The sequence below is a fragment of the Lepisma saccharinum genome, chromosome 3 (genome assembly GCF_977018435.1).
Source record: "Lepisma saccharinum chromosome 3, izLepSacc3.1, whole genome shotgun sequence".
NCBI classification, from domain to species: domain Eukaryota; kingdom Metazoa; phylum Arthropoda; class Insecta; order Zygentoma; family Lepismatidae; genus Lepisma; species Lepisma saccharinum.
In genome coordinates, this window is record NC_139231.1 from 113,026,345 (window position 1) to 113,054,187 (window position 27,843).

The following is a 27,843-nucleotide window of genomic DNA, read 5'->3' on the forward strand; positions in this document are numbered from 1 at the left end:
GGTGTTATGTGTCTTACCTAACTCCACGGCAGTGGTAGAAGTTGCCATTGAAAATTTGCTAATAAAATCCACTTATCGTCGTAGTGTCCCATTTTTATTGTCCGTGACTGTACAATGACATTAAGCTTAGTTTATTGCAGTTTTGATTATCGGTGCGGTCCCGAGGCGACAGTACTTTTGGAACGGTTCGAGGGTCTAATGATTAGCCATCTCCAAATCTTATGAACGTACACATGGAATCAGGGTTGGCATGTTTAAAACAAAAGTGTTTAAAACACTTTGTTTTAAACGTTTAAAACACACAAAGGTAAAAGGTAAAGGTAAAGTGCTCCCCTGTGCGTAGCACCACGCCATGAAGGCGTATAGGGGTGTGGGGGTAACGCCCCACACTTTCTTGATCCGGTCGTGAGTGGGGGTGATGTGATCAGCATCACGCCCCTGACCGCCTTTACCCCCCAGGGTTTCCCCCAGGTACCCATGTTATTCGACGCTGGGTGGGCGCCGGGGCCGCTTCCAACCTTAGAAAAGTTCCCGAATTTGAACCGTTTAAAACACACGGCTTTGTTTTTTTTACAAATGTTTTAAACGTTTAAAACAATGTGTTTTAAACATGTTTTTTTTACAAGTGTTTAAAACACATTTTGGTGGTAGATATTTTATAGTCTGTGATATTTTTTTTTGTTTGGCAACCCTATTTTTCATTTAATCTGTGTCAATTAATCCTTGCTTTGCGGGTCTCACTTATCGCACAACACTTGATCAACCTTTTGTTCTGACGTCACGGGAGAAAGCTTTTTAATTTTAAGCTAAATGCCTATGTTGTTAGGGTAGGCAGGCTAGCTATGTATGCACAAGGTAGCAAAATTGTTGTGCGACAAGAAAGACCCGTTCTTTACTGTAGAAATCGAAACCTCTCAGTTCCTTGTTTCGTACCGTCCTGTAAGTTCGAGACTGGTGGAAGCTTGAAATGGAAACTAATTATCTAAATTCACAATGCGTGATTTTGATCATGACGTGATTTTTTTCTTTTGCGATACGATTCATTGGTCTGTATAATTGAATGAAGCGCAGATGCTTACTTTTGGTAACATAATTTTGTACTTTGAAAGATAAATTCATTTGGAGAATCTATTATGACACTGCAGGTTGTTTTCTGCTATATAAACTGTTCAGGCAGCAGGAAATATTTCACCGTGATTTTTTCAGGACGAGGATAGTAATTCTATAATATTTAGTTTCTTGAAATTTAGATGAATATAAATCCTAACCTACTTCAGTAGTGGCGGAAAAAGGGAGTTATTACCCACAACTTTTGTCCCTGCAGACACGGGCGCCGACTTGTCAAAATTATTGGGGGGGCTATGATCACTGAAATAAATTAATGAATGACTCACTCTCTCCCTTTTTTAAGTTTTAGCCTCAGTGTTCGGAAACACATAAAAGCTAGCGGTGTGCGGGATCCCGAAAAGTCAGGACCGGGAACGGGAAAAAAATTTCCCGTTCCGATCCGGACTTCGGGAAATGATTTCCCGAATTTTCGGGATCCCGTGCAGGGAAATACCGAATGCTCATTTGAAAATGTCGTTATTTCTCTACGTTTTCTGCATTGTCAATTTCTGGAACTTACCGTAAATGGTTAGTTTTTAATCCAGAAATCACTTAAAGTGAAAATGACGTGTATAATTCGAGATTTTCAGAGCTTAGGGAAATTTTGAACATTTCCCGACTCAGTAGGGAAATTGAAAATTTTTCCCGTCCCGCACACCCTTAATAAAAGCCCATGAATTCCTCAAAAATATCATTTTTTTTATTCACAGTTCGAATGCAGAATATTAATTGTCCACGGATGGATATGTCACAAGTTTCGTCAACCATAATAGCAAAATATTCCCGACTTTTATTATCTGCTACCACGGAGCGTAAAAGAGATCTCCCTAATATATCAATGATCTCGTTCTGAATGTCATGTGAGAGCCATTTGTAGCCCGAACGTCCCATCCACTACCCAAGTTCATGCACATCGTCTTTTGAAACTCTTTTTTAGTAAAAATTTTAACAATACTCATAATTACATACTTAGTATATACTAGTAATAAATCATGCGTTTTGCTGTCTCTGGTTATAGCCTCCCCAAAGTTGATGGTTTAGCGGTTTCAGCCCCCAAAGTTGATGGTCTAGAAAATTTTAAATGTGTATTAAAAGTTAAGTTCATGTGGCACAATTCAGAGTAAACTTTACAAGAGAAGCAAAATAATACATTAGATCCTCTTAAGCAAAATTATTTGGGGGGGATCTGCCCCCACATTGTTAATATTGGGGGGCTAGAGCCCTCCCAAGCCCCATGGAGTCGGCGACTATGCCTGCAGTAGAGGTGTGCGGGATCCCGAAAAGTCGGGACCGGGATCGGGAAAGAAAATTTCCGTCCCGATCCCGACTTCCGGAAATGACTTCCCGACTTTTTGGGATCCCAAGCAGTCTGGAAATTTCGAATGGTCATTTTAAAACGTCGTCAATTCTAGACGTTCTCTGCATTGTGGTTTTGTACCGGAAGTGCAAAAACAAGCACTTAAGATGGAAATTACGGGTAGAATTCGAGATTTCAAGAGCTTTGGGAAATTTCGAACACATCCCGTCCCGAAAATTTTCCGACTTTTTCGGGAAATTGAGAATTTTCCCCGTCCCGAATGTCGGGATTTAAAGAATTTCCCGTCTCGACCCAAAAAATTCTGTCCCGCACACCCCTTCCCTGTAGTATGGTAAACCTTATCTCCAAAGGTAAATAAACTGTCCTTGTCGCCATTGTACTCATAAAAATGAGTATTTTTTCTCTTTAACGACTTTAAGTATAATTTACTGGGAAAAGGTTGATTTTTTTTTGTTTAAAACATGTTTTTTAACTCATGTTTAAAACTATGTTTAAAACAAAAAAAAACATGTTTTAAACAAAAAAAACAGTTTGTTTTGTTCTTTTTAAAAAAAAACACAAATTTTGCCAACCCTGCATGGAATTCGAACCTTCGGAGAACACTGGTTCGAATCCTGGGTAAGCATGGACTTTTATTCTGTTGCGATGAATCTAGAGTGAAAATGGCTACGTAAATCAAGTAACAAACAAGCAAACATATGACTAAACAAAACTTCCATTTCACCGCCAAACTTTCGAAGTCAGCGTTCTAGAAACTGCAGACACAACACATCTCGTAAAAAAAAAAGTAAGAAATGTCGCGCATCTGTGAGGTGCAGAACTTTGTTCTCGGAACACTATTAATTGTGTGCGTGTGGGGCAAGGTGGGGGGACCTTAACCGTGATAAAAAGGAGTCACGGTTCGGTAAGGAGTCACAGCGGCACGCGTGCGCAGTTCGCTGTCCTTCCGGTTTCCCCCTTGCGGCTTTCACGTAACGAAGCAGCATGTTCTCCACTCCAGTCAGTCATCATCATATATTCGCATCGAACGAGCAGTGTTGCTAACACCTCCTTCGGTGTTGAGCATTGAAAGTCTCCGACGTGCACGTGAATCATTTCGGTGCGTGCGTTACTGCGTGTTTCCACGCTTACGCTAGAAAGTGGCCATGCGTTACCACGGACAGGCAACTTAGTGACGCTCTTGCAGTGAGTTTTCTCAGTTTATGGCAAGAGGCTTGCTATGAGAGCACGTGGATCTCCAACGTGCGATCGGTTCTCGACTTTTGACAGTGTCATTGGCGACGCTGTGATAGCCGGGTCGTACTTGTATGGCAACCAACTGAAAACATGGATTCGCAAGTAAGTGTTTTTTTTCCAGTCCCTTTTTTTAAACCATGCAATTATTATTATTGTTTTTGCTTGTGCTTACCGGTAGAAGGTATTCTACTTAAATTCGAGTTTACACCGAACAAAAAACAATTGAAACTGGTTTCTTATTTTCAACTTCTTCGATTTGATTGATTGATTGATTGATTTAGTTCATTTTACTTCGCGTTTTGTGCCTCTTGGCTAATTTGCGAAGATGGGGATGAGTGATGAAATGATGAAATTGATGAATGGACATTCACAAACAACCAAGCCCGACCGGGATTCGAACCCGGGACCCTTGGCGTCGCAGCGCGATGTGCTAACCACTCGGCCACAGGGTCGGGCTCAACTTCTTCGAGAAAAAATTATTACCGCAATAGCTTTTCTTCGTTTCCTGTACTATTGAAAGTATGCATTTTGTTTTACATCTATTGGAAAAGAACTTACCAATTTAGATCTCTGAGGAGAAAGATATTGTGCCACCTGGAAGGTGTGTCATTTTTCGAAATATCCCGTCCACCAAATCATCGAAAAATGACAACTTTGAAGTAGCTGTCATAAAACAACGAAGCATTGTGCAAATACTGTAATAGTGTTTATCTTCACTTTTATCAGTGGCGACGTGGATGAACCACTGGATGGTTTTGGGAGGTGCAAGAAGACACCCAAATGTCAACTTCACTTCCACGTAGTACACCCTGGACTGCATTGTTGCAGACTAACGAGGCTCTGGTGCCTGGACCTGCAGGCAGCATAATCCTCTGTATGAATTGTGCTGGTGTCGTCCATATGCGTTTGTTATTGTCCCTACATCCACTTCTTTTCAGCATTAATCCTCATCTTCCCCTTAGCCAAAAGTGGCAGAAACGCAAAATAAAATAATCAAATCACATTTTCAAAGAACGATGTATTTTGATTTTTCACATTGTTATTACTTAATTCAAACAAGTATTTATTATAAAAATAATAGGAAGTTTAAGTATTGGAGTAAAAATTACACAAATTCAAATCTTGCTTTGAAAATGTCTTAAATCTTAGGTTGAGGGGGAAAATCAACATTTTCAAACAAAAGCAGTGAAGAACTCGAGAGAATCCAGAGTGGTAAAGGCAAATCCGCCTTGTAAAATGACCCCTGATTGTCATTTTTGAGAGTGGACAGTTCTAAAAATACGAAATATCATATTCTGTATGCCGCCTCCCTAGAAGGCAGCTATGTACTATCCACCTGTACAATTCCAGCCTCTTCCGAAAAACTATTCTGCGTACGTATGGGATCCGAACGAAATGTCTCACAAATAATAATAATAAATGCTTATAATTAACACATTAATATAAGAATTATTAAAACGTTAATTAATATTTTGCTGTCATTATTATATGAATAGATGCAAAGATGGTAGAATAAAAAGAGATATAACAGTACGTGTTCGTTATCTAGTTTATATTCGTGTAGTTAAGATCGCTAAAATTTGTATAAAACTCTCCTGGTAAGGAAATTAATTGATGCTAAATAAAACATCGAATATGATGTACAGTTGATGAAAAGTTAAGTTCCTGATTAATATTTCATCCATGTATAAACAGCAGTGTGCATAAATCCTCTTAGGTACTATCGATTCAGAGATGACCATTGATCACAATCTAATCATTGTCTTCGTGTAAGTTCAGCGGAAGTAAATTCCCCTCAATTATGCAACAAATTCTAAACAAGAATTTAATTTTAGTACTGCGTAAGTCTTTCAGGTTGGGGGCGGGCATGGAACCTCCTAGAGCCCCAACTAGGTCCTTGGTCCATAATAAAGGAGTTATAGATGCTCTCCAAACCTGAGATCCTGGGTTGAAATGTTGTAAGTCTTCTTTCTCATCATATTCATAATCATCTTCACACTTTCGTTTCATTTTTATCAAGACATTTGCCAATTGGATTCTGACAGGGTGGGCCATGCATGCCTCACTATGACCCGCCCTTGACGTTGCCTAACCACTCTTACCAAACTCAGATAGCACAGAATACTTGCTTCAAGCCTAAAGGAGGCTTGCCATTCGAAATAAGAACCTTGCAGCAAGCTCTTCACGGCAAGCTGTAAGTTTGATGTATGCTTGCATCCAGCTGTTGCAGCAAACTTACCAAGGCAAGCCTGAATCAAACTTGTCATAACTAGCTTGTAAGCTTTCAGCAGTAGACTCACTTACGGAGTACCACTTACATCAAACTTGCATCCAGCTTGCACACCAAACTTACTTTAACAAGCTATCGTAAGCTTACCACAAGCTTACGCGCTAATTGGGAAGTGGCTTGCCACAAGTATTTTTGAGTAAATAACCTTTATCATCGATATCATCAATTTGAATGGAAACTAAATTCTGAAACATTGTTCGAAGTAATGATTAAGCCTTGGGAATGGCTTTATGTTTAAACATAGGGACAATGAGACAATTGGGTGATAGCATCCCCCCCCCCCTTTCGAGTACAGTTCTAAAGGTTTTCACAATTTTATTCAATTTACTGCCATTTATTATCACGTGGGGACTTGGGTTTGATATCCGGCGGTGGGTGAAGTCGGGTGGGAATTTTTATGAAAATGTTTCTGCATAAAGCGCTCTGAGGCTCACTCAGCCTCCAATCAGTGTACGCCTGGCCTCAACTCTAGGGAGGGAGGTGGCTGGAGCATGGTTCTAATCACATCTCCTTTCTTCACTATTGCCGAGATCGAGAATGTATGGGGCCTAACCTCCTTCTGAAACTGAGCTAACAGATAATACTTGTCATACCACTATTATGTAGAGCATTAGTAAAGGGGTGATTTTCCACGTAGTACACCCAACTGTCAACCTCACTTCCACGTTAGTACACCCTGGACTGCGTTTTGCAGACGAACGAGGCTCTGGCGACTGGCACTCTGGCCAGTATAATTTTGTGTGTGTTGTCCTGTTTTTTGTCCTTGTGTATGCTGAGTGCCCCTTTACAGCCTCAGCTTTTAACGAAAGTCAGAACATTTTAAGATTTTACTTATGCAACGTTAGAGTTGTTCTTTGTAAAGATAAGGGGCTGGACCCCGTATAATGTGACGGGTGCAAAATAGCCTAAGTGCTGACGCACCCAAAATTTTAAAATCAAATCAAAGCATTAGTAAAGCCCGCCTCAGTGACTGAGTGACTTCCACAGCACCTGGTGGTCCTAGGTTCGAATCCTAGAAAATGCATGTTTGTCCCACTTCATTCATCATCATCGTCACGATTATCCTAGATAGGTGCAAAAGCGACTTATAATAACAAAGAAACATACAAATACAAATAGAGCATTGATTAATTTTGTTCCGAGTGTCGTCATTGGGTTTTTGCACTGTCAGGAACTTCCGAGAGGATCAGTGTTTTTGTTAATCTGGCCTTCTGTATCGAGAGTGGCAGAAATGCGGGTTCAAACACGATTCGAAAGTGGTGTCCTATCATGTAAATTACAGGTTTCCGTAGCGAAATTCTGTCACGAAAATCACCTCTTGTTTTCGTGCACTGATAAAAATATTTACCAAAAACAAGTGTGTACCTGTTCGCTGTAGGAAAGCGAGAAAATAACCTAGATAGAGGCAGCTGCTGATAACGTATTGATTGAAGTAATGCGATATAGGTCAGGAAAGAGCTGAACTTGGGAAAATGTTGAGTCCGGCATAGCTTGCGAAAGTCGCATGTTTTACCAACATCAAAGACCCTCAGTAGTAGGGATGGAGGCGAAATGAAAAAATTGCGTTGACCTCAAAGAATGGTCTTATTTAAAAGTCTTTATAGGTTGCGGGTTAATTGCCTCCCTTATAATCACATGATTCATAATTAGGCTTTAGTGTCATTTGTAAGAAGAATTTTTTTTACATTATGGGCACATAAGCTATTTTTTGCACGTCACACAATTTGGGCATAAGCCTCTTAACTACAACAAAACTGAGGACAGAGACTGACAAGAAAATAAAATATGTCTGTTAAATAAATTGCTAAAATTAATAATTGCTAAAATTAATACTGTTATAGGCTACCAACAACAACGAAAACTATACTTCCGTCCTTTTCTGGGTGATAAAATCACCATAACGCAGTTGAAAGCTGTGTCTGTAACGAGCACTCAGTACACATAAGGACAAAACAGAACAAAAAAACCACAGAGAATTATACTGGCCGCAGGTCCAGGCGCCAGAGTCTCGTTTGCCTCCAGGAGCAGTTGCCGGGGCTTCCGATTTCTACCCTTGCTCTGGATAAATAGTATAATTGTAATAATACACAACAATTACACAACCAGTTAATTTTTAGACTTTTGCATTTTATATTAAACTCGAGGACACACAATTAGACGCTGTTACCAAACCGGTGCATGACTCACTATTGAATGTGTTCGTAATCGTTCGGATTTGTTCGATTAGCATAGAACGACTAATATATTAAACACAGCTTTCTTCCAAATATTTATAAATTATTTTCAAAACATATCAAGAGACCTCACACCTGTTTTGAAACGTTATCGAAAATTTTGTGAACAATTTTTGAAGTGCATAAATAAATGAGCCTGTTGAAATATAGTGCAAGTTGAAACTTGCCGGATCTTTCCGAAGTGGGTGCAATTGAAGGGGATGTTTGTTTTTCGCAAGTGCAATCTTACAACGCTCACCTGTTTACCCCGTTCAAAGTGACAGCAAACACCCCGATCCCATTCCAAAGGCCTGTTGACATCAATTGCAGCTCTGTGAAAGGCTCGTGGTGGTCGCACACCAAGTTCTTGAAAAATCCTTACGTTCACTCTGACCTGAACCCGTTTCTCATTGAGTGTTTGTTTATTCTTCTTTCTTTCTTTTTTCTACATTTGGCCAATCGAGGAACGCTTGAAGCAGCAATGCTTCATCACATCCTGAGCTGTGTAAAAGTTTATCGCCGTGTGGGTGGACTGTTGAAGTAGTACTTTTACTCGGAGAGGGATTTGAGGGCTCTTTTACGAAACGGGTGCGTGGGTGTTCTCTCTGTTGCTTCCGCAATCCACCAGGTTATTGTCGAGCCGGTTACTTGGATTACTTACTTTTGAACTACTTCACGTGGACAATTTGAAAAGCAAACATATTCAATAACAATTGAGAAATCTTGTATAGGCCTACATGCATATAAACAAGCCTCTGTGGTAGCCAGTGGCCTCATGTTCGAATCCTGGTTGAACCATAGATATGTTACCTCATCTATTTGTTCAATTCAGCCCCATTGTCGCCATTAACCTAGGCCTCCCTGATGATGTAGTGGTAACGTCGTTCCCTTATAATCAAGGGGTCCCGGGTACGACACCAGGTGGAGGCACATAGTGGTTTGGATCTCACTTTAAACTACAGGTCCAGTTCAGATTGATCTATTTCTGCATTTACGGAAATAAAGCTTGCTATTGTGTAGTTCTACCGCGGAAGATGTGCCTAGCTCGAGTTGTTTATAATGCCTCATTTTTACGATGTAGAATCACCGGTAATAACAATGGGGCACGTACTAGCTTCGCTTATGTGTGTTGCCTAACTCTACGGCGATGACTGAACGTGTTGTTTGAAGGATAGGCAACACACATAACGCATTACCAGCAAGGAAGAATTTTATGGTTTGGCGTCCCATTTTTATTGCTTGTGACTGACTGTACCTGTGAATCTTCAAGGTTCATTCAGGTCATATTCATGCACTTGATAAATAGACACAGCAATGTATCTGTTTATATAGTAGCTGGGGATGAATGAATAAAACTACCCACGTACTCTATTTTGTATGAATAAAAAGGCTGAGAACCCGTTCACACATCAGTGAGTACGTGCTTCAGTGGTGAACATGTGCTCGCCTTTGAATCTGAATGAAGAAGAACCGTTCTCGAAATTTTCAGTATATATACACAAACACATACACACAGGGACGCACTCGTACGCCGAAAAGCCATAAAAAGTATCTGAGAAATCACTAGGTTCTAAACAATGCGAAGGAGGACTTTCTTTATACGAAAATGGAGCACGTGCTTCATGTTGAGCACCTACTAACCCACGTGCTCCAATGGAACAACCAGCATGGAATAATTCCAAATCAGCAAGAACCAACGACTGGGCAATACGTTACATCATTAAACGTAGGCAACAAAGTTTGTGTACTGGAATGAAATCATGTAAAGAAATTTCATCAGAATTGCAAAAGCGAAGAGCGCAAGGAATGCTTAGTAGGGTCTGAGAGTGAAATATTTTGACAAAGAGGATTCTCATGGGTAATTTGGTTCTACACAGCCGTTGAGTGGCAAAACTATTTCGTTCAGTGTTTTCCGGCAGACTCTTATTTATGTAGTCATTGTTGCCTTTTTTCTTTCTTTCCCTCTCTTCCTCTATTTTTCTTCTTTTCCTTCCTTCCTTCTCTTTTCTTTATTGCTCTCTCTTCTCTCTTCCCCTCTCTCTTCCTCTCTTTCTCTTTTTCCCTCTCTTCCTCTGTTTTCTATCTTATTTTCCTTCTCTTTTTGTTTCTGTCATCTTACTCGTTCTCTTCCATTCTTCCCTCTCTTTCCCTCTTTCTTTCTCTGTTTCTCTTTCACTTTCCTCCTCTGTTTTCTACTTAGTTTCATTCTTTCTCTCTTTTTGTCTGAATCTTTCCCATTCTTCTTTGCCTCTCTTTTATTCCCCTCCTCTGTTTTACTTACTTTCCTCCTTCCTCCACTCCCCCTTTTTATTCTTTATTTGCCTCTCTTTCAGTCTCTCTTCATTCCTTCATTCTCTATTTTTCTTTTTCTCAATCTCACTTTTTCTTTCTTTCTCTTTCTGCAGCTGTTTCTACCCATTTTCTCTCACATAATTTCTGGCTCTCAACCTTTATCCTTATCCTTGTGTGATTTTTCCTCTACCAAAAATATTCTCATGTAGGCTCTGTAGGTGAGCAGGAGGAAGTGATTTCAGATGAGACAATTTCACGGTGGGACAGATCCCACATTCGCCCCCCAGTAGCGACGCCTCTGATCAGGCGGGTGGGTGGGTATATCTCTTTTCTCCAGAAATGGATATGTTCATCATAACTGCCCGAGTGCCACTGACTTCAATGATTGAATTAAAAATTTTGGCTTTATCAGCACCTAGCACCCGTCGCAACCTATGGCTACAAGCTCCTTACAAACCATGTATGTCTAGATCAACACTAACATCAGTACATATGTGTAAGAGAAATGCACATATATAATATACCTAGGTATATCCTATCTGAGGACTAAACGTCTACACTTACCATAAACAGTGGAAATGTATAAGGACACTCTTTACTGGACAGACTACACAGATAAAAATTGATTACTTTGAATTAAGAAACCACGTTTGGTAAAGCTTTTTAGTAACTATAAACAAAAGATGTAGTACTCTTTACTAAATTTAGTAAATTTGACTAAATGTTTTTGCAATGTGCACTATTACCAACCAAATATTGTTCTAGTGAACAATCATTTGTTTGTCGCCCATTAAAACTAAATTTTGTTTACCAGAAACTATTTTTTTGTTTGATCGAATTAGCGTTTTAAGTCCACTTTATGCACAGTAAGGCTAATCGAGACTGGACCTACAGATTAAAGTGGATCCTAACCACTATGTGTCCCAACCGGTATTGAACCCGGGACCCCTTGATTACAAGGCGACGAGGATACCACTACGTCATTGGGAGGCTTTTTTTTAAAAAAATTTATTTCGAACTTCTTTCTCTGCTTTAAAAGACGCCAGAGGCTCGTTAGCCTGTAATTCAGTTTTCTTACTGTTCTGGGTTTGGGGAAAGTCTCTTCCGAAAAGTTCGCCTTTCCGGGTATTTGTGAGGTGCACAGAGGTATGATTGCAGTGGCTATGTCTTATTTTTTCTTTAACAATAATAATTATGTATATATGTTACTCGCTGCACAGACGGGGATCGAATCTGGATCTTGATTATACGCTACAACCACCTTCACTTTTCTTCGAGTCAAGCGCCATCTCCCCCCCTTTTTTTCGGAGTTTCTCAAAATTCGAGAGACTATGTCGTTACACTCCCTTTTCCTAATCACAACATTTGCGTAGTTGCTAAAAAGTGACAGAGAACATATGAAAACATCCCCCCTCCCACCGAAAGCCCAGTAACGAGTACGCGATATCGGGAGGACGGAAGCAATAACTGTTTTGTGTACAAGCAAGCGTAATATCGAACTAAAAGGCTATTTATTCATTGAGTGCCACAGTCGCCACTTCGAATCAAGTGGAGCATATCTTACGGCCCAGGCTAACAATGGGAAACGGTCGCCTCGGAATGTTAAACAGCGCGGTAACGTTTTAAAATGCCCACATCATAGATGCGGTTGTTGGATGAAGGAGTCTCCCGCTCGTGGACCAGGAAACAGGCCAATTATCCTGCAATCAAGCTGCACTGCTTGCCGTGAAACTTCACAATATTAGAAAGCCATCATTGAAATTTCGAGCGGGGTCCTCGAAGATAATAGTGTGTCCCTAGTCCTAGTGCACCTGACCACCAAACTGATGTGATGAGCACCACGCTACGGCCGCTTTTATAGCCTAGAATCGGCCCCATATACTCATAGCCCCTCCCGGTCCAAGAGTAACTCGACGCAGAGAAATTGTTGGGAAAATTTAGACCTGAGATCACCAACCCCTGAAAAATAATAATATTACACATATACCATATGAAAAATTTCGGGGACCCAAAATATCTTGCCTCCCGCAAATGGGTACCTACACTATCTAATATGGCGCAATCTCTACTAGGAGCTACCTTAATAATGTTAGGCAACAGGAATTGAGCTAGAACATTAGATGGAATTTAGTTTCAAGTCTAATCGGAACTGACGTACAGGTTAAAATGGGATCCGAACCACTATGTGCCTCCACTAGGTATGGAACCCAGGGTTCTATGATTAGAAGACAGCGGTGTTACCACTACGCCATCTCCGTCTTCTTGTGCAAGGATTTTGTGTAAGAATGACGAAACGGATAGCCTTACTATGCTATAAAATTTATCTTCGCATGAATGTTTTCCATTACAATTATATGGCCTTTCTAGTTAAACAACAAATACTTGTACTTACAATATTGCTAAGGAATTTAATCTTATAGATAGTGATACCTTTACAAGCTTGAAATGAAACTTGTGTCATGAACAAGTTTATAAAAAGCTAAGGGAGTTTTCACACCGAAGCGACAATTGACACATGGCGCGTGGGGATTCCACCAATCACATGTATTCTTGTGCGGCGTGTTAAGCTTCGGTGTGAATCGCTGCTGTTGATTGGTTCGTTTCAAACTGACATGTTTCGGGTCTCGCTTGTCACCTTTTGGTGTGAAATCTCTCTAAGTCTCTAAGGGACATTTCAGACGGAAGCAACAAGCTACACGTGTCGCTTGGAAACGAACCTTTATTAATTAATGCAAACTTTCGAAACAGAGTGACACAAGCTGCATATAACGCTTGTCGCTCTGACTGGGCCGTTTCCTCAATAGGGGTGCACCATGTCGCCAAGGTCTCTTGGTTGCCGTGTCGCTTGATACTTCGGTGTGAACCCCCTGATAGAAAGATTTGTGTTACAGTATTTAAATATGAGCATTACATTATTGCCGGAATACGTGCGTGTAGTGGGGAAGTCCCTTCACCACCATTAATTCACACCCTGGACGAGAGTGAAAAGGTTAACTGAGCTTTTGAATCAAACTGCCCTTTACGCCACTATGGATATTGTACAAGGACTACCATATTGGGGACAACCACAGCAGGAAATACATTCGGAAAGTTTGAGTGAAATTGTAAGAAGTAAACAAAGTAATTTGCCCTTTTGCTGCTTTATCACCCTTCCGCTGTGATAATTTAACCGCTAAACAGGAAATACACATATATTTCTTCAGCTTATTTTCTGCACGTTTTTTTCCTTGTACAAACCTTACTCATTTCTTTTGACGATAATTATTGTCACAGCCGGGCTCAGTGGCGGAGTTGCCAGTTCAAAAGTGTTTGTAAGCTTCAATATTCATAGCCATGTGTGACAAGACAAAATCGAACGTATTATATGCATGTTGATCAATATTCGAAGTGGAAATTCGTAGTTTTGGGAATGCTTGTTCGAGAGGTTGGGGGATTCTTGTATGGTTCAACATGAAGCAGATGCTGGGAGAGACTTAAGCAAATTATCTTATACCTGGGGGATATTTGACGCAACTTTTTTAACTGGGGATACTTCGAGCACAGATGTTCAAAATTAAAACTTTGTAATGAAACCACTCAGTACAGAAATGCATATCCTGTTAAAGTAAAAGGACCGCCTCTTAGTTCGGACTGCGATTTAAGTCAGGGCTACCTTTTAGACGCTCTTTTATCATGCATTTCGTATTCATCCTTATAGTCGCGCCTAAAGTGACCTAATGAAATAGAAATATAATTAAAGAACCTGTGGATGAGCTGAGCGTTTTTAAAATCCCATTTTTAAACAGTTAAAACGTTTGATTTGATTTTGATTTAGTTTATTTTACTTCGCGTTTTGTGCCTCTTGGCTAATTTGCGAAGATGGGGATGAGTGATGAAATGATGAAATTGATGAATGGACATTCACAAACAATCAAGCCCGACCGGGATTCGAACCCGGGACCCTTGGCGTCGCAGCGCGATGTGCTAACCACTCGGCCACAGGGTCGGGCAGTTAAAACGTTGTGAACAACACAAAGTTAAGGTACGAAATGTAAATAAAGGTTATTTCCAGTGAGGCATTTGAAAAATGTTCATTGGAGGGAGGGGGGGGGTATTCCAATAACTAGTCTTGAACCATCGGAACATTATACCAATCGGCTTCTCATTGAAGCGTCTTAGTGACGCGTAATCAGCACATCGAATCCCATCGCCGCAATTTTCCGGTTTTCTAGACCTATGCTGGCTGTTTCTTTTCAGAAGCTCCCTCAGTACCTCAGGATGCTGGGTCTGCCGAAATGTTGGAGCTCCGACTGGGGATCGAACCAGAACCACTGGCACCAAAACAGGAGTCTTAACCGTTCTACCACGTGTATATTTAGCGATTGTCAAACCCATGACGTCACACAACCCAAATAAATATTGTAAATACGAGATGACACTCTTTAATTCAGGGACGCAGAGAAGAACATCTTGAAATCATCCTCCAAGACACGCTCTGGGCGCTTGTTTGTCCCCACCCCCACCCCATGAAGGTGATGCAAGCGGAAATTGAAAGCCAGGGCTTTGTGAGCGCGGGAGACGTGAAAGGGGAAGGGGGAGGAAAGGTGTGCTACGTTCAGCAACGGAAGGGTGTTTCCTGCAACAGCGCCTGTGTAACCATTACATCCAGTCTGTCGAATTGCTTTCATAAACACCGGCATGAACTTGGCTCCATAAAACCATGTTCGCACATGTATATGTGTGTGTGTATCACTTATTTAGCTGCCGCACGTGTCCTTGTCAGTGCGTTATTTTCATTACATGTTTTTTTTTTTTAAAAAAAAAAAAAGAGGCGGAGATGTGCTTGTTAACAGGTGGAGCTGGTTTGAACAGATTTCCGCTTGCTTTATCCACACGTCCTATGCCCATAACAATGATACATATTTTTTCAAAGGCAATCCATCAGTCTCGACAAAGGGTCTAATCTCGGCCTCCTCTAGTTTTTTAAACACAGTGTGAGCATGACTTTTAATAACCACAACATATTCAGCAATTCTCTAAATTTCAATTCCGATCCATCCTAACACGATATAAACAACCCAAACGAACCCAATCCTACATGACCCACTCTATATCTCTCTATTATTGCAAAAATGATGTCTTGGTCTCGTGTCGAGTCCATCCGCTAATCATCATCGCCGCAATTAACATAAAGAGTAGGAAACAAAAGCGCCAAGTTAAGATACATTTTGGGGGTTAAGATCGGTATAAACAATACTTTATATATGTAAATATACATAAAATGTGTACTTTTAAGTGAATTTTGGGGGGCAGAAAGTGCCTTGCCCCCCCCCCCCCAATGTCGGCGCCTATGGTAGGAAAGCAAATTTAAAATAACAACAGCACACATTCAAAATGCAACGAATTATCCCAAACGTTACGGTACAGGATTTCTCCTTGATGCTGATGAAAATGTATTAGAATGACTAAATATTAAAAGTCACTTTTATTATTGTTTATTGAGTTTATTGAGCAATTTTCACACCGAAATTACCCCTGAGGGGCATTGGTGCATGTACATTACAAAATACAACATGTTGACATCGCACGTAATATACAGGGTGTTTCTAAAGGTCGTTTACAACGCTTGGGAGGTGATTCCTCACACGAAAACAAGCAAAAAGTCTAAGTTCCATTTTTACGACAGAGGCTTCGTTTCCGAGATAGGAGCCTCGCAAAAGGTGACAAAGTGAACGTCACACTTAACTGGGACGAATACTATCACAGATAGAGAGGCGGTTCCAAGGGAATCATAAAGGAATCGTATGTGCTCAGTCCGGAAGTCACTATGAAAAGTTCACTGCACGCATGCGCAATGGAGTCCTCAAAGGAATTGGGGATTTCCAGCAACAACAATGCATGGAAAAGGTATGTAACGCAGCAAGAAGGACCGTGACAATGAGAAATGCGTTCAAGACAACACATCCCGACCTCAAACATCAAAACATGACCACCGAACACAAAATCCGAAAAGTTGAGCACGGTTGCATACCCCAGTTACACGCGAGGAATGAACGAATCATGTCATGTGGCATACGAGAGACAGGAGGAGGTAAAGAAAAACACAATATCAGATGATTGCGACAACGTGTATTTTTACACGCGACAACTACGTAATATCCCCCCCCCCACACACACACAACAAACAACAAATGCTACAATATCTTACGCACAGACAGTCCGTGTCACTGTACACCAACTGAAGATGTCACTTTCACCACACAAAGGGGGTGGGGAGCAATACCAAAAGTGTTCTCACTGGTATTTGCCGAGGGCAATAATCACAGACGGTTTTCAAAATGTCTGCCGTTTACTTCTACGCAGAGATGACAGCGACGAATCAAGGATTGTCGAGTACGAGCAAACAAGCCAGGTGTATCTGCTACCGTCGCGGCGGCGACGTTGATGCGAGCAACGAGGTCCTCAGCTGATGTGACAGGTGTGTCGTATACGAGGGTTTTCATTTCTCCCAAGAAGAAAAAATCGAGAGGGTTGAGATCTGGCGACCTCGGTGGCCAAGGCACAGGCTCATCCCTACCAATGAACCTATTGCGAAACACGTCATGCAGGAAATGTCGTACATTACGATCGAAATGAGCTGGTGCACCATCGTGTTGGTACCACATTTCTTGCCGCAGTGCCAAAGGTACGGTCTCCAACAGTTCAGGCAGAACTTCACTAAGAAATGCATGATACGTGCGACCATTCAGGCGAACAGGGAGAATGTATGGTCCAATTAAATGATCATGTACTATCCCGCACCACACATTCACTGAAAACCTGTGCTGGTGATGGGCCACAAAAAGTGCATGTGGGTTGTCAAAGTCCCATACATGACTGTTTCTACTATTGAAGACATCCATCCTGGTGAAAATGGCTGCATCTGTCCACAATACGTTTGCCCCGAAGTGAGGGTTTGTGTCCAGCTGATGCAACAACCATTGGCAAAACTCCATACGAGGGCGAAAGTCACGAGGTAACAGTTCTTGTACTTTCTGCAGTTTAAAAGGGTGCATTCCTTCATCTGACAACACTCGCCAAACATTCACATGAGACGTGTTTCGTTCCTGAGCGAGCACTCGCGTACTGGTGCCAGGATGTTCTGCGACCGCTGTTAACACATCTTCTGCAAACTGATGTGTGCGTACACTTCGGGGTCTTCCAACTTCTTGTCGCGGTGGTAACACTGACCCTGTTTCACGCAGTCGACTGTCCACTACCTGAAAGAAGGTGTGAGACGGTAAACGTCTATGTGGAAAGCGTTCTCCATAAAGACGCCTTGCCTCACGGCTATTACCACGTGCCTCCCCATACATGAGATGCATGTCTGCTAGCTGCTGGGTCGTATACGCAGCCATCTGTGTAATAGGGAGCTGGAACTGCAAAGTATTGTTTTTGTTTAACACTGGCACACTGCACAAATTGGCCGTATCACCGTACGAACACCACAGACCAATTGTTGCGATACTTGACTTGCCCACTCCACCACGTCAACTTCTTTCAATGCAACATACTAGTACTCTTCAATGCGTATGACAACCTAGAGCGAACTGCTGATCATATCCCAGCACCTGCAACACGATTGGGACGACTGCCGGAGAGAACCAACCCTTCGAGCTCCTCTCGCGGGAACAGCAGTCATGAAGGTCAAACGTAGACTACGAGAGCCAGACTTGTCTGTGCAGCGCTTCCAAAACTGGTCTCTTTTACGTCACAATGATCGCGTGCGAACACTTTTGGTATTGCTCCCCACCCCCTTTGTGTGGTGAAAGTGACATCTTCAGTTGGTGTACAGTGACACGGACTGTCTGTGCGTAAGATATTGTAGCATTTGTTGTTTGTTGTGTGTGTGTGTGTGGGGGGGGGGTATTACGTAGTTGTCGCGTGTAAAAATACACGTTGTCGCAATCATCTGATATTGTGTTTTTCTTTACCTCCTCCTGTCTCTCGTATGCCACATGACATGATTCGTTCATTCCTCGCGTGTAACTGGGGTATGCAACCGTGCTCAACTTTTCGGATTTTGTGTTCGGTGGTCATGTTTTGATGTTTGAGGTCGGGATGTGTTGTCTTGAACGCATTTCTCATTGTCACGGTCCTTCTTGCTGCGTTACATACCTTTTCCATGCATTGTTGTTGCTGGAAATCCCCAATTCCTTTGAGGACTCCATTGCGCATGCGTGCAGTGAACTTTTCATAGTGACTTCCGGACTGAGCACATACGATTCCTTTATGATTCCCTTGGAACCGCCTCTCTATCTGTGATAGTATTCGTCCCAGTTAAGTGTGACGTTCACTTTGTCACCTTTTGCGAGGCTCCTATCTCGGAAACGAAGCCTCTGTCGTAAAAATGGAACTTAGACTTTTTGCTTGTTTTCCTGTGAGGAATCACCTCCCAAGCGTTGTAAACGACCTTTAGAAACACCCTGTATATCTATACATAAATTTGGCAGAATTTTTTTATAATAATATAATATAATAGTAAAACATACAATGACAAATTATTTCTTGAAGTGAACTAGTGCTGTAAAAATACATATTATATAGTGTATACAATCTAAATTTATTTTATAAGGTTATTTAATTCTTGAAATTCTTGAACTGAATATAATGTGTATTCCAATATCAATTTTTTTTCACTTTACTTTTAAAGATTGTGGATCTTTCAAAATTTTTGTAACCTGCTACACTGTAAGAAAATTCGATAGGATAAGTGACAACCTAAGACCGTCAATTACCGCTGCTATCCAACTACCGTAAAATAAATGCCCATGGCTGTTTTTAAAGTATTAACAGCCATTACTTATACCAGTTATCCTAATTAATGTAATCTTAAAGATTATGTTTTAAAAAATATATTTGTGACACACTCAACTGCAATTTTTAATCATTTTCTACTTTTGTCCATGATAAAATATTTAAATTTAAATAGAAAACGGTCCAATTTTTGTAAATTAACAGGAAGACTGTTAAATTTTAACGGTAACTTTTGATAATGTACCACTGCGGTATCTAGCTTTCGGTGGACAGATAGTGTAAATTTCAATTCTACTAATAAAACAACATGGCACTTTCTCTTGTGTTGTAGAGGAATATGCTGTTTTGGAAACACTGTTAGCAGCTAAACAGAAAGCTTTGGTGTCATACACGGTTAAAGTTACCGTAAAATTTACAATACTCTACCGTTAAAAAATTAACAGTCTGGCTGTTAATTCACAGAAACGGGAACAACCATTTTTTTCGTGAGTGCATGCTCATTCATGACGTCAGTTCTCTGCCGATCGTTATAAAAACTATGGACGACGGAAGCTTCAGTGCACACACACATACACTACACACGTTGGAATAACGTGGAATATTATAAATATATGTACTGTAACTTTTAATTACCAGAGTTAGGTGGTAGAGTAGCCCAAGGCTGAACCTCGCTCTGTAGTAAATACCATACCGTACACTGAAATTATACTTGTCAATTATGCTTCATCTATGGTGCACTCGTATATGGAAAAACTGAAGAAAAGACTGAGATAAAGCATGAATAGTGTAGCCGCTTATTTTGTGTTTGTCTTATCTGTCAAACTTACCTAATCATTCAAGGCTGACGACAAAACATTACCTGTGGATCAGGCTTTACGGTACCATCTATAGTTCTTTCCCAGTCTTACGGCGGGCGCTCTACATGCTGGCAAGGAAAGCGGGGAAGCGACCAATCCAGCGCGATAAGAAACGCAGCAGCCTGTAGAACGAGGTGGGGGCAGCACCTCCTCCACTCGACGTCTTAACTCTCGGCGCCACCGCTGTTGTCTGGTTGGTCTGCTGAGTATTCTCCGCTCCCTTTTCCCTTTCCAGCATGTAGAGCGCCCGCCGTAAGAGTAGAAAGACCTACAACAGTGTATGATACTGAAATGTCTATGTGTTCTGTCGATACCTGGCAACGATGCTAATAACCCTTCTATTTCTCTTTCGCAGGCGTGTGGATGATGAATTATTAAGAGCAAGATGCCTCCTCGGATCTCCCTCCGCCGAAGCTTCATCTACCTGCTTGGCATCACCTGCTTCCTCTTCCTGGCCATCAATGTCCACCAGAAGGAGATCTGGGACAGGTCTCTGGCAGCCCAGATGACTCGCCCGACGGAATCGGCAACAGAGGAAACCCCGGAGGAGGACGACAAGGACAATGAAGTAGACGGCGTCTTCAAGGAAGCAGGCGAACCCGCTCCGAGCATCGGCCCCAGGGGGGCTGGAACCCCACCGGGCTACGCCGAGAGGCCGTGGTACATGATGGGAGGCACCAGGAGACCGAAGCCGGCGGCGAAGATCAAGAAGACCAACAAAAGGGTCGGGAAGCTGTGGCCCGAGGAAGACCAGAGCACGGATCGCATCACCAACCAGCTCATGTTCGTCCCACCCATGGACGAGGAAGGTACCGAAGGCGACGACGTTCCTCTGAAGAAGATCCTGATGTTCAACGGCTTGAGTTCTTGGGCACCGCTCACGCCGGGCAGGGAGGCGTTCACCAAGAACCACTGCCCGGTGGACACGTGCACCTTGACGACCAATAAGGACGAGGCCAAAGATGCCGACGCCATCTTGTTCAAGGACCACTTCGCCATGACTGGCTTCCGACGACCGCCGCGCCAAGTTTGGATCCTGTACTTGCTGGAGTGCCCGTACCACACGCCGCACTTCGCGAGTTACCACGACGTCTTCAACTGGACGGCCACGTACAGATGGGACAGTGACATCGTGGCCCCCTACGAACGTTGGGCGTACCACGACGAGCGCGTCAAGCAGAAGCCCCAAGAGATGAACTACGCTGCCGGCAAGACGAAGCAAGTGGCGTGGTTCGTATCCAACTGCGGTGCCCGCAACGGGCGCCTCCAATATGCTCACGAACTTCAAAAACACATTAGCGTTGACATTTATGGGTCTTGCGGAACCAAAAAGTGTCCTCGTACCAACCAGGATGAGTGCTTCAAAATGTTGGACCGGGATTACAAGTTCTACCTGGCCTTTGAAAACTCCAACTGCAAGGATTACATCACTGAGAAGTTCTTCGTCAACGGGCTTGGGTAAGTAAACATTCCACATCCTCTTATTTGTAATGTTATTTTATATTACTACTAGTTGATTGTCCGGTGTTGCCCGGGTATTTATTTATCCCAATCTTCTATTAGACAGGAATATAATGAATTCTTACTATAGTGTAAAATGAGCTTGGAATTGAACGGCATTGGGAGTGTCTCTATTCATCTTAGCGACCCCAAAAACTATGGATTCCACACTAATATCGGTCGTTTACGATCATTTTTACATGTCACCCCTTCCCACTCCCACCCTTAGGGGTGCCAGGGGTGTCTTTTCCCACAGTATTTCTTTCGAGATTGTATGTGATACGTGTACCAAGTTTGGTTGAAGACGCTCCAGGCGTTCGAGAGTTATGCCGGAACAAACACACACATATACACACATACATCCATTTTTATGTACAGTATATATTTGAAGCTACAAGCTGACCAGTAAAATGCGGGTTGTGTTAATAGGAATGGTTCCGGGGGAAAATCCACATTCTCACGTCGTGTTCCGCAGGAATCTTACTAGGGTGAATCAAATATAAACGGGAATTTATTTTTCATAATTTATTGAAACAAAATACAAATACAAAACAAAGTAATTACTTTTCTACATAGCTCCCTTGAACTGAAATGCACTTTTGCCAGCGGATAGGAAGTTTGGCAATCCCTTTGTCCCAGAAAGTAGCCAGTTACACACGAACTCTTCCACTTCTGCGTCATCCTGAAAACGATACCTCCGAGTGCTTCTTTCAAGGGTCCAAACAAGTGATAATCACAAGGGGATAAGTCTGGACTGTATGGAGGATGTTTAAGTGGTGTCCAATGAATTTCGTCCAGTTTGTCACGTGTTGCACCAGCTGTGTGAGGTCTGGCGTTGTCATGAAGCAGCAGAACACTTCTGATGAGTGTACATACCACGTCGTTTGGTCCGATAAGCAGCCTTAACACTTTCCAGGAGTTGACAATAGTAACCAGCATTTACTGTTCTTCTTTCATGAAGATAATCAATAAAAATGACACCTCTGAAATCTCAAAAAACTGTGCCAAGAATCTTCCAAGCCGATGCGTAGCTTTTGGCCTTGACTGGCCCAGCCTCTTCTTTTTTTCCGCCACTCCTTGCTGGCCTGTTTTGACTCTGGTGTGTAGTGGTGGACCCAAGTTTCATCACAGGTGACAAGACGGTGTAAAAATTCATCCCCTTCTCTCTCATAACGAACCAGGAGCCTTTGAGAGATTTCCAGTCGAACCTTTTTCTGCTCCTCAGTGAGGAGGCGTGGGACCCACCTCGAAGCGATTTTCCTGTAGCCCAAGTTCTCATGAATGATCGTGTGAGCACTACCATAACTTATGCCCACTGCAGATGAAATTTCACTGACTGCCAAGCGACGGTCACCTTGAATCAAGTCCTGAACAGCCTGAATGTTTTCTTGAGTGATGCTTTTCCTTGGCCGCCGTTGATGTCTTTCATTTTCCACAGTTTGCCGTCCTCCCAAAAACATGTTGTGTCAGTCATACACACGGGTCTTTGAAAGGGTGGACTCACCAAACTCTGCTCGAAGTCTGGTCAAAATTTCACTTGGTTTTACCCCTTTGTTCGTAAGAAATTTGATAATGATGCGTTGCGCAATGGACGGGTGTACCTCCTGCTCACTCATCGTGCTACTGACTGATGTTAAAAGTTGACAAGGACTCCAGAAAAGGAACAGACTCCAGGTACACCCACTATCATCACCGCAAGGCCACAGGACTCCACCACACTTTCCTTGCAAGTAAGAAATAAATTCCCGTTTATATTTGATTCACTCACGTACTTTTGTCATCTTTCTGTTCAGACAACAATTGAATCAGTATTGTCTGAATGGATTCTCTTTTATTTTAAACAATTATTTTAATTATTATTTATGCGTGGATATGCCCATCAGGACTTGATACAAACATTGCAGTGGATCTGCACCCTTCGAATAGATTTCACGGACGTGTTTGTTTTGTTCATTCATCCACAATGAGCTCACCAGTGGAAGGAAGCGCTCCACGAACGCGTTTCGCTCAGGAAAAGGAGAGAAACAGATAAAGATTGAAAGATAGAGAAAATAAACTAGAGATAGGAAGAAAAGAGAAAGAGATAGAATAGACAGAAACTACAGAGAAACGCAAAAAGAAAACGAACGGGAAGGAGAGAGATAATAAGAGATGGGGACGAGAGGGAGATAGAAATAAATGAAAAGAAAACCAGGAAGATGAAAATATAGGATTTAGGAAGGAGACATTAGTTTAAGAGAGAGAGATAAAGTGTTACAAATGTGGAAAAAAGCGTGTTACCCACGCTATAGTAATTATTTACTTAGTAATTTCTTGAAATTCGTTTTCCTTCAAAATCTCAACTTTCTCAAGTGTTTAGACACATTTGCACCAGTTTGGGCGCATCCCCCTTTCGTTATTCGGTAACAATCAAGCTTGATCTTCCATTGTTGTAGTCGTTCAACTAAGGATTTTTATCCTTATGCATTTTCTTAAAAATATAATTTTGAGTGCTTCTCTTAATAATTATTCATTTTCTTTGCAAGCCGGGTTATTTATACGTTTCGAATAAATTAGTCTAAGACACAGGAAGAGAGAATTGTATTCGAAGACTGTCCCGGAAAATTCGTCACCCTTAGGAACTCTACTCAAAGTCCAGCAATAATTAGCAATAATGTTGGAATAATAAAAAGCATATCAAGTGCGGAAAGAGATGTTAGAAGGTTTTTTCATGTTCTTACCATGAACTTCAAAGGAAGATGTCTCTATCTAAAATCAGATTCTGTAAATTACTGCTCAAAATAGGCTCTTCCCGGTATATAATCTCCTTAAGTGACGATAAATAAGTAATGCAATGTCGATCTGCAGACGATATGCATTAATATTTGTAATGTACAAATCAATATTTACTGGAAGTAAGAAATTACTTTTGCATTTCCTCAGTAAATTAAACACGTAGTGGTATAAAGAAAAGAACACAGCTAATGATAATTAATGAGGAAAAGATATAGCAGAAGTTTCTCGTTCATTTGTTTGTTTACAAATGGAACATTGTAATTTTGACGTAAGACGGCAGCCGTTCCTGGCTATATTTTTTGGGAAAACGAGGAAAAACATGGGGTATCAAGGGACTAAATATCAGGTGAAAACACTTTTTCAGAAGTATAGAGAAAAATCAGAAAATTTTTCGGAAAGAGAAAGTGTCAAACCTTCAACGAAAGTTTTGTCAATTTTTTTCTGTTTCAATTGCTGATACTGATGCAGCCTTTTGACTGAAACATCCGTTCCAATCTCTTACTTTGCCGTAATTTTTCGCAGGCAAGATGAAACTGCAAAATCCGCAATTCCTCAGCAAGCATACGTGGACAACATTCGCATTGGCCATTCGAAAATAAAAACCGTGACACTTCAACACGGTAGTTCTTGAACGATTGAAGCGCTTATCATGCTCTTAATCGATAAACAGGTAGACGAAAACAAGCTTAGAAAAGCAAACTGTAATTTCTCCATGTAAAAACCCTATTGTTCATTGTTAAGCCACGGACGTTTTGCTGATGCTCGGAACCAAACGTGCTTTGATGACATGTCCAACACTTGGTCAATTCTTAAAGACTGAATTCTTGTCCTTAATCCACTTTTTACCTTCTTAATCTGATTTACAATTAGCTGCAGTTTAATCTATCACAAATAGGTGATTTGAGACATGAATATGTGACAGAAGAGCCAGAAAATGCTTACATGGACAAAATTCTTTTGAATTGGTTTCAAAACAACATGCGACGCCCAATAATCAAAGCAAGGCCAACGATATAGGACAATAATAATAATAATAATAATGAACATTTTCAAGTTTTCCCTTTCCCAATAATGCAATGAGGTGAAACGAACTCACTTCCTTGCCTTTATAAATGTGCAAAATCATTACCTTTTCAGATTGCAGCATTGATGTTTGTGTGGGCGATTCTCTCCAGCTGCATTACGTAAGCACCATAACATCCTCGTGTGTGTTGAGATAACACTATTTTATCTCGATGACCTGGTTTGTCAGAGCGGGTTAGTTGCCAATCATGTGGAGAATCTCGCGATGACCAGAAAATCGCGATTGTCTTGTCCGTTAGAGAGTATGAACGTCACAAAAGATCACCCCCAAGATTAGCCCCAACACCTACATAGAACGATTAATGTATCCATCGGAGGACACATTAAGCGAACGCAGGTTGGTGCGTAGGAGCCGGAAATACATAAAGGCCATTGGACAGATAAGAGACGGCATGAATTCATTAACTTTCACCTCCCCCAATTAAAACCCAATTACGTCATAATATGGTATTACCAGTCTGTTGTCTGCCGACCTCTGTGGCGAAGCGGTTAGAACAGTGCGTTATGGTCCCAGGTTCGAATCCTGGTCTTGGCTTTGGTGTTCTTTGTGAGGGAGGTCCCTTCATCAATTTCATCATATTAGCGATTAGCGAAAAGCGGCAGAAAGGCGACGTTCAATAACAAAAATAAAATCTTTATTTTTGTGTTTCCCCTCTTGGGCTGTACATGTTATTGTTATTTGTATACCAGGTTTTCGCGGTCTTCCTCAATGGCACAGAGGTAAACGCTATTGCCTTTTAAATAAAGGGTCCCGACTTCAATACCCGGTAGAGTCAGTTCCTACTTTAAACTGGAGACTCAGTCCTGATTAGTCTATCGGAGCATCGAATAAACTTTCTAAAACAAGCTTTATCATTTCGTAAGTGTTGAAATGCAAAATCATCTGCCGGATTAGCTACACTTTAAGTAACCTACCAGCAGTTACAGCTTTTTAAGAATGAAACATAAATAAAACGACATTGCAACTAATGCATCGCGCCCAAAATCTAAATTTTTACTGCTGTGAACTACCGCACACAACTAAGACCGGTTCTGCTAATAACGCAAAGCCTTGCAGTTTATGCAACACGTCAAGTCCTTGTGCATTTCGGGCTGTCTACCTATAAGGATGCAGAGGAAAAGTGCACTTTTCCATATCGATTTTTGCCAGAATCGCAACTTATTTTTACTCGTGACTGTACGAGGTGAATCTACTGTTCAGCCAGCACTCTTCCAGTCATTGGCAGAGAAGCTATTACATGGAATCAGGGTAAAGTAAAATTCACCGAACGTCAACGGGAAATATTGGATCGAAGTGGGTGCGGGGCGCACAGTCATAGAAAGGAGCTCCGAGCAGTTGCAATGGCTACACTAAAACTTTTACTTATCTAATATCCAAGAGAGTACCTTAGTTAACAAAATTTTGGCTTTTCATGAAACAGATTGAATGTTGACACCAGAAGCAAGAGCGTCCTTTATCGACAGAGAAACGACTCCAGTCCATTGGATTTTTAAGCTCAAGTTGAATTAACTGCAGGTTCCAAATGGATATGATCCTCATTTACGGCGAGGCTAGGTATTATAGGTGCAAGAATTTGGGTCCTTAAAATGGCCCTATCTTAATGTGATTTACTTTCATTTATTTTATTTGCGCTTCAAGCAATTTTCGTGAATAGTTATCGCTGTAGTGAGTTTTATTTTATCATGTGGGAATGATATCGGTATGGACAATAATGTCACTGAATATAGCTCTAACTTTGTACCTGGAGGATTATAACCTGAAGGTTTTTTTTCCGGTACAGTTCCCGCCACTAAGTGGTCAGTTGTCTACAGGTTGTTTTTGCCAAACGTATGTTTGATGTAAACATGGCGCTTGCTGTTGAACGAGTCCTTCGTGAGGTCTTTGGAGGGCAAATTCCTTACCATTCGTCACCTGAAATACCTGCTCCCTAGGTGACAGGTGCCTTCCCCTCTCCTTTGTTGTGAATATAACAACCAAGCGTTTCCGCTCGCAAAGGGAACGGCGATCTCTGGTTGACAAAGAGCAAAGCACGTGCCACCTCCAGTGCTCCTACTGTCAGTGGATGAAAGGAATCACGTGATAGCTGGTAAGGTCTTCGTGCAAACCTACTGGCGGGAACTCTACTAGGCCCATAATCACGGCGTACAATACTTTATTGCTAAGTTGTATATGTACTGATTATTTATATTTCGATGTTTGGCTAGATGTTTTGATGATAGTAGAATTAGAATGGCAGCAGGTTGTTTTTTTTCCCTGTTTGTATTTTGGAGATACTAAAAATACATTTTAGTGGGGTTCTGCGACTGAAAAGATGCTGTCTCCCGTTTCGAACTATTTGAAAATTCTGAGTTGCATGAAATTTATGTCCAAAGATGAGTTTCTCTTCCTAATTAACC

General features: G+C 41.5%; 1 protein-coding gene across 8 annotated transcripts in view; it reads left to right on the forward strand.

Annotated features, from left to right (window-relative positions):
* FucTA (glycoprotein 3-alpha-L-fucosyltransferase A) overlaps positions 1-27,843 on the forward strand; it is a 221,522-nt gene that overhangs the window by 125,191 nt on the left and 68,488 nt on the right. For 7 of the 8 annotated variants that reach the window (XM_083119190.1, XM_083119189.1, XM_083119198.1 and 4 more), the window contains one exon: positions 20,444-21,546. In XM_083119190.1, the coding sequence (XP_082975316.1) occupies positions 20,474-21,546 (1,073 nt within the window). In that variant the 5' untranslated portion in view covers positions 20,444-20,473. Of the gene's footprint in view, positions 1-3,442; positions 3,764-20,443; positions 21,547-27,843 lie in introns of those variants that run through there. The other variant, XM_083119191.1, reaches the window with a different exon arrangement.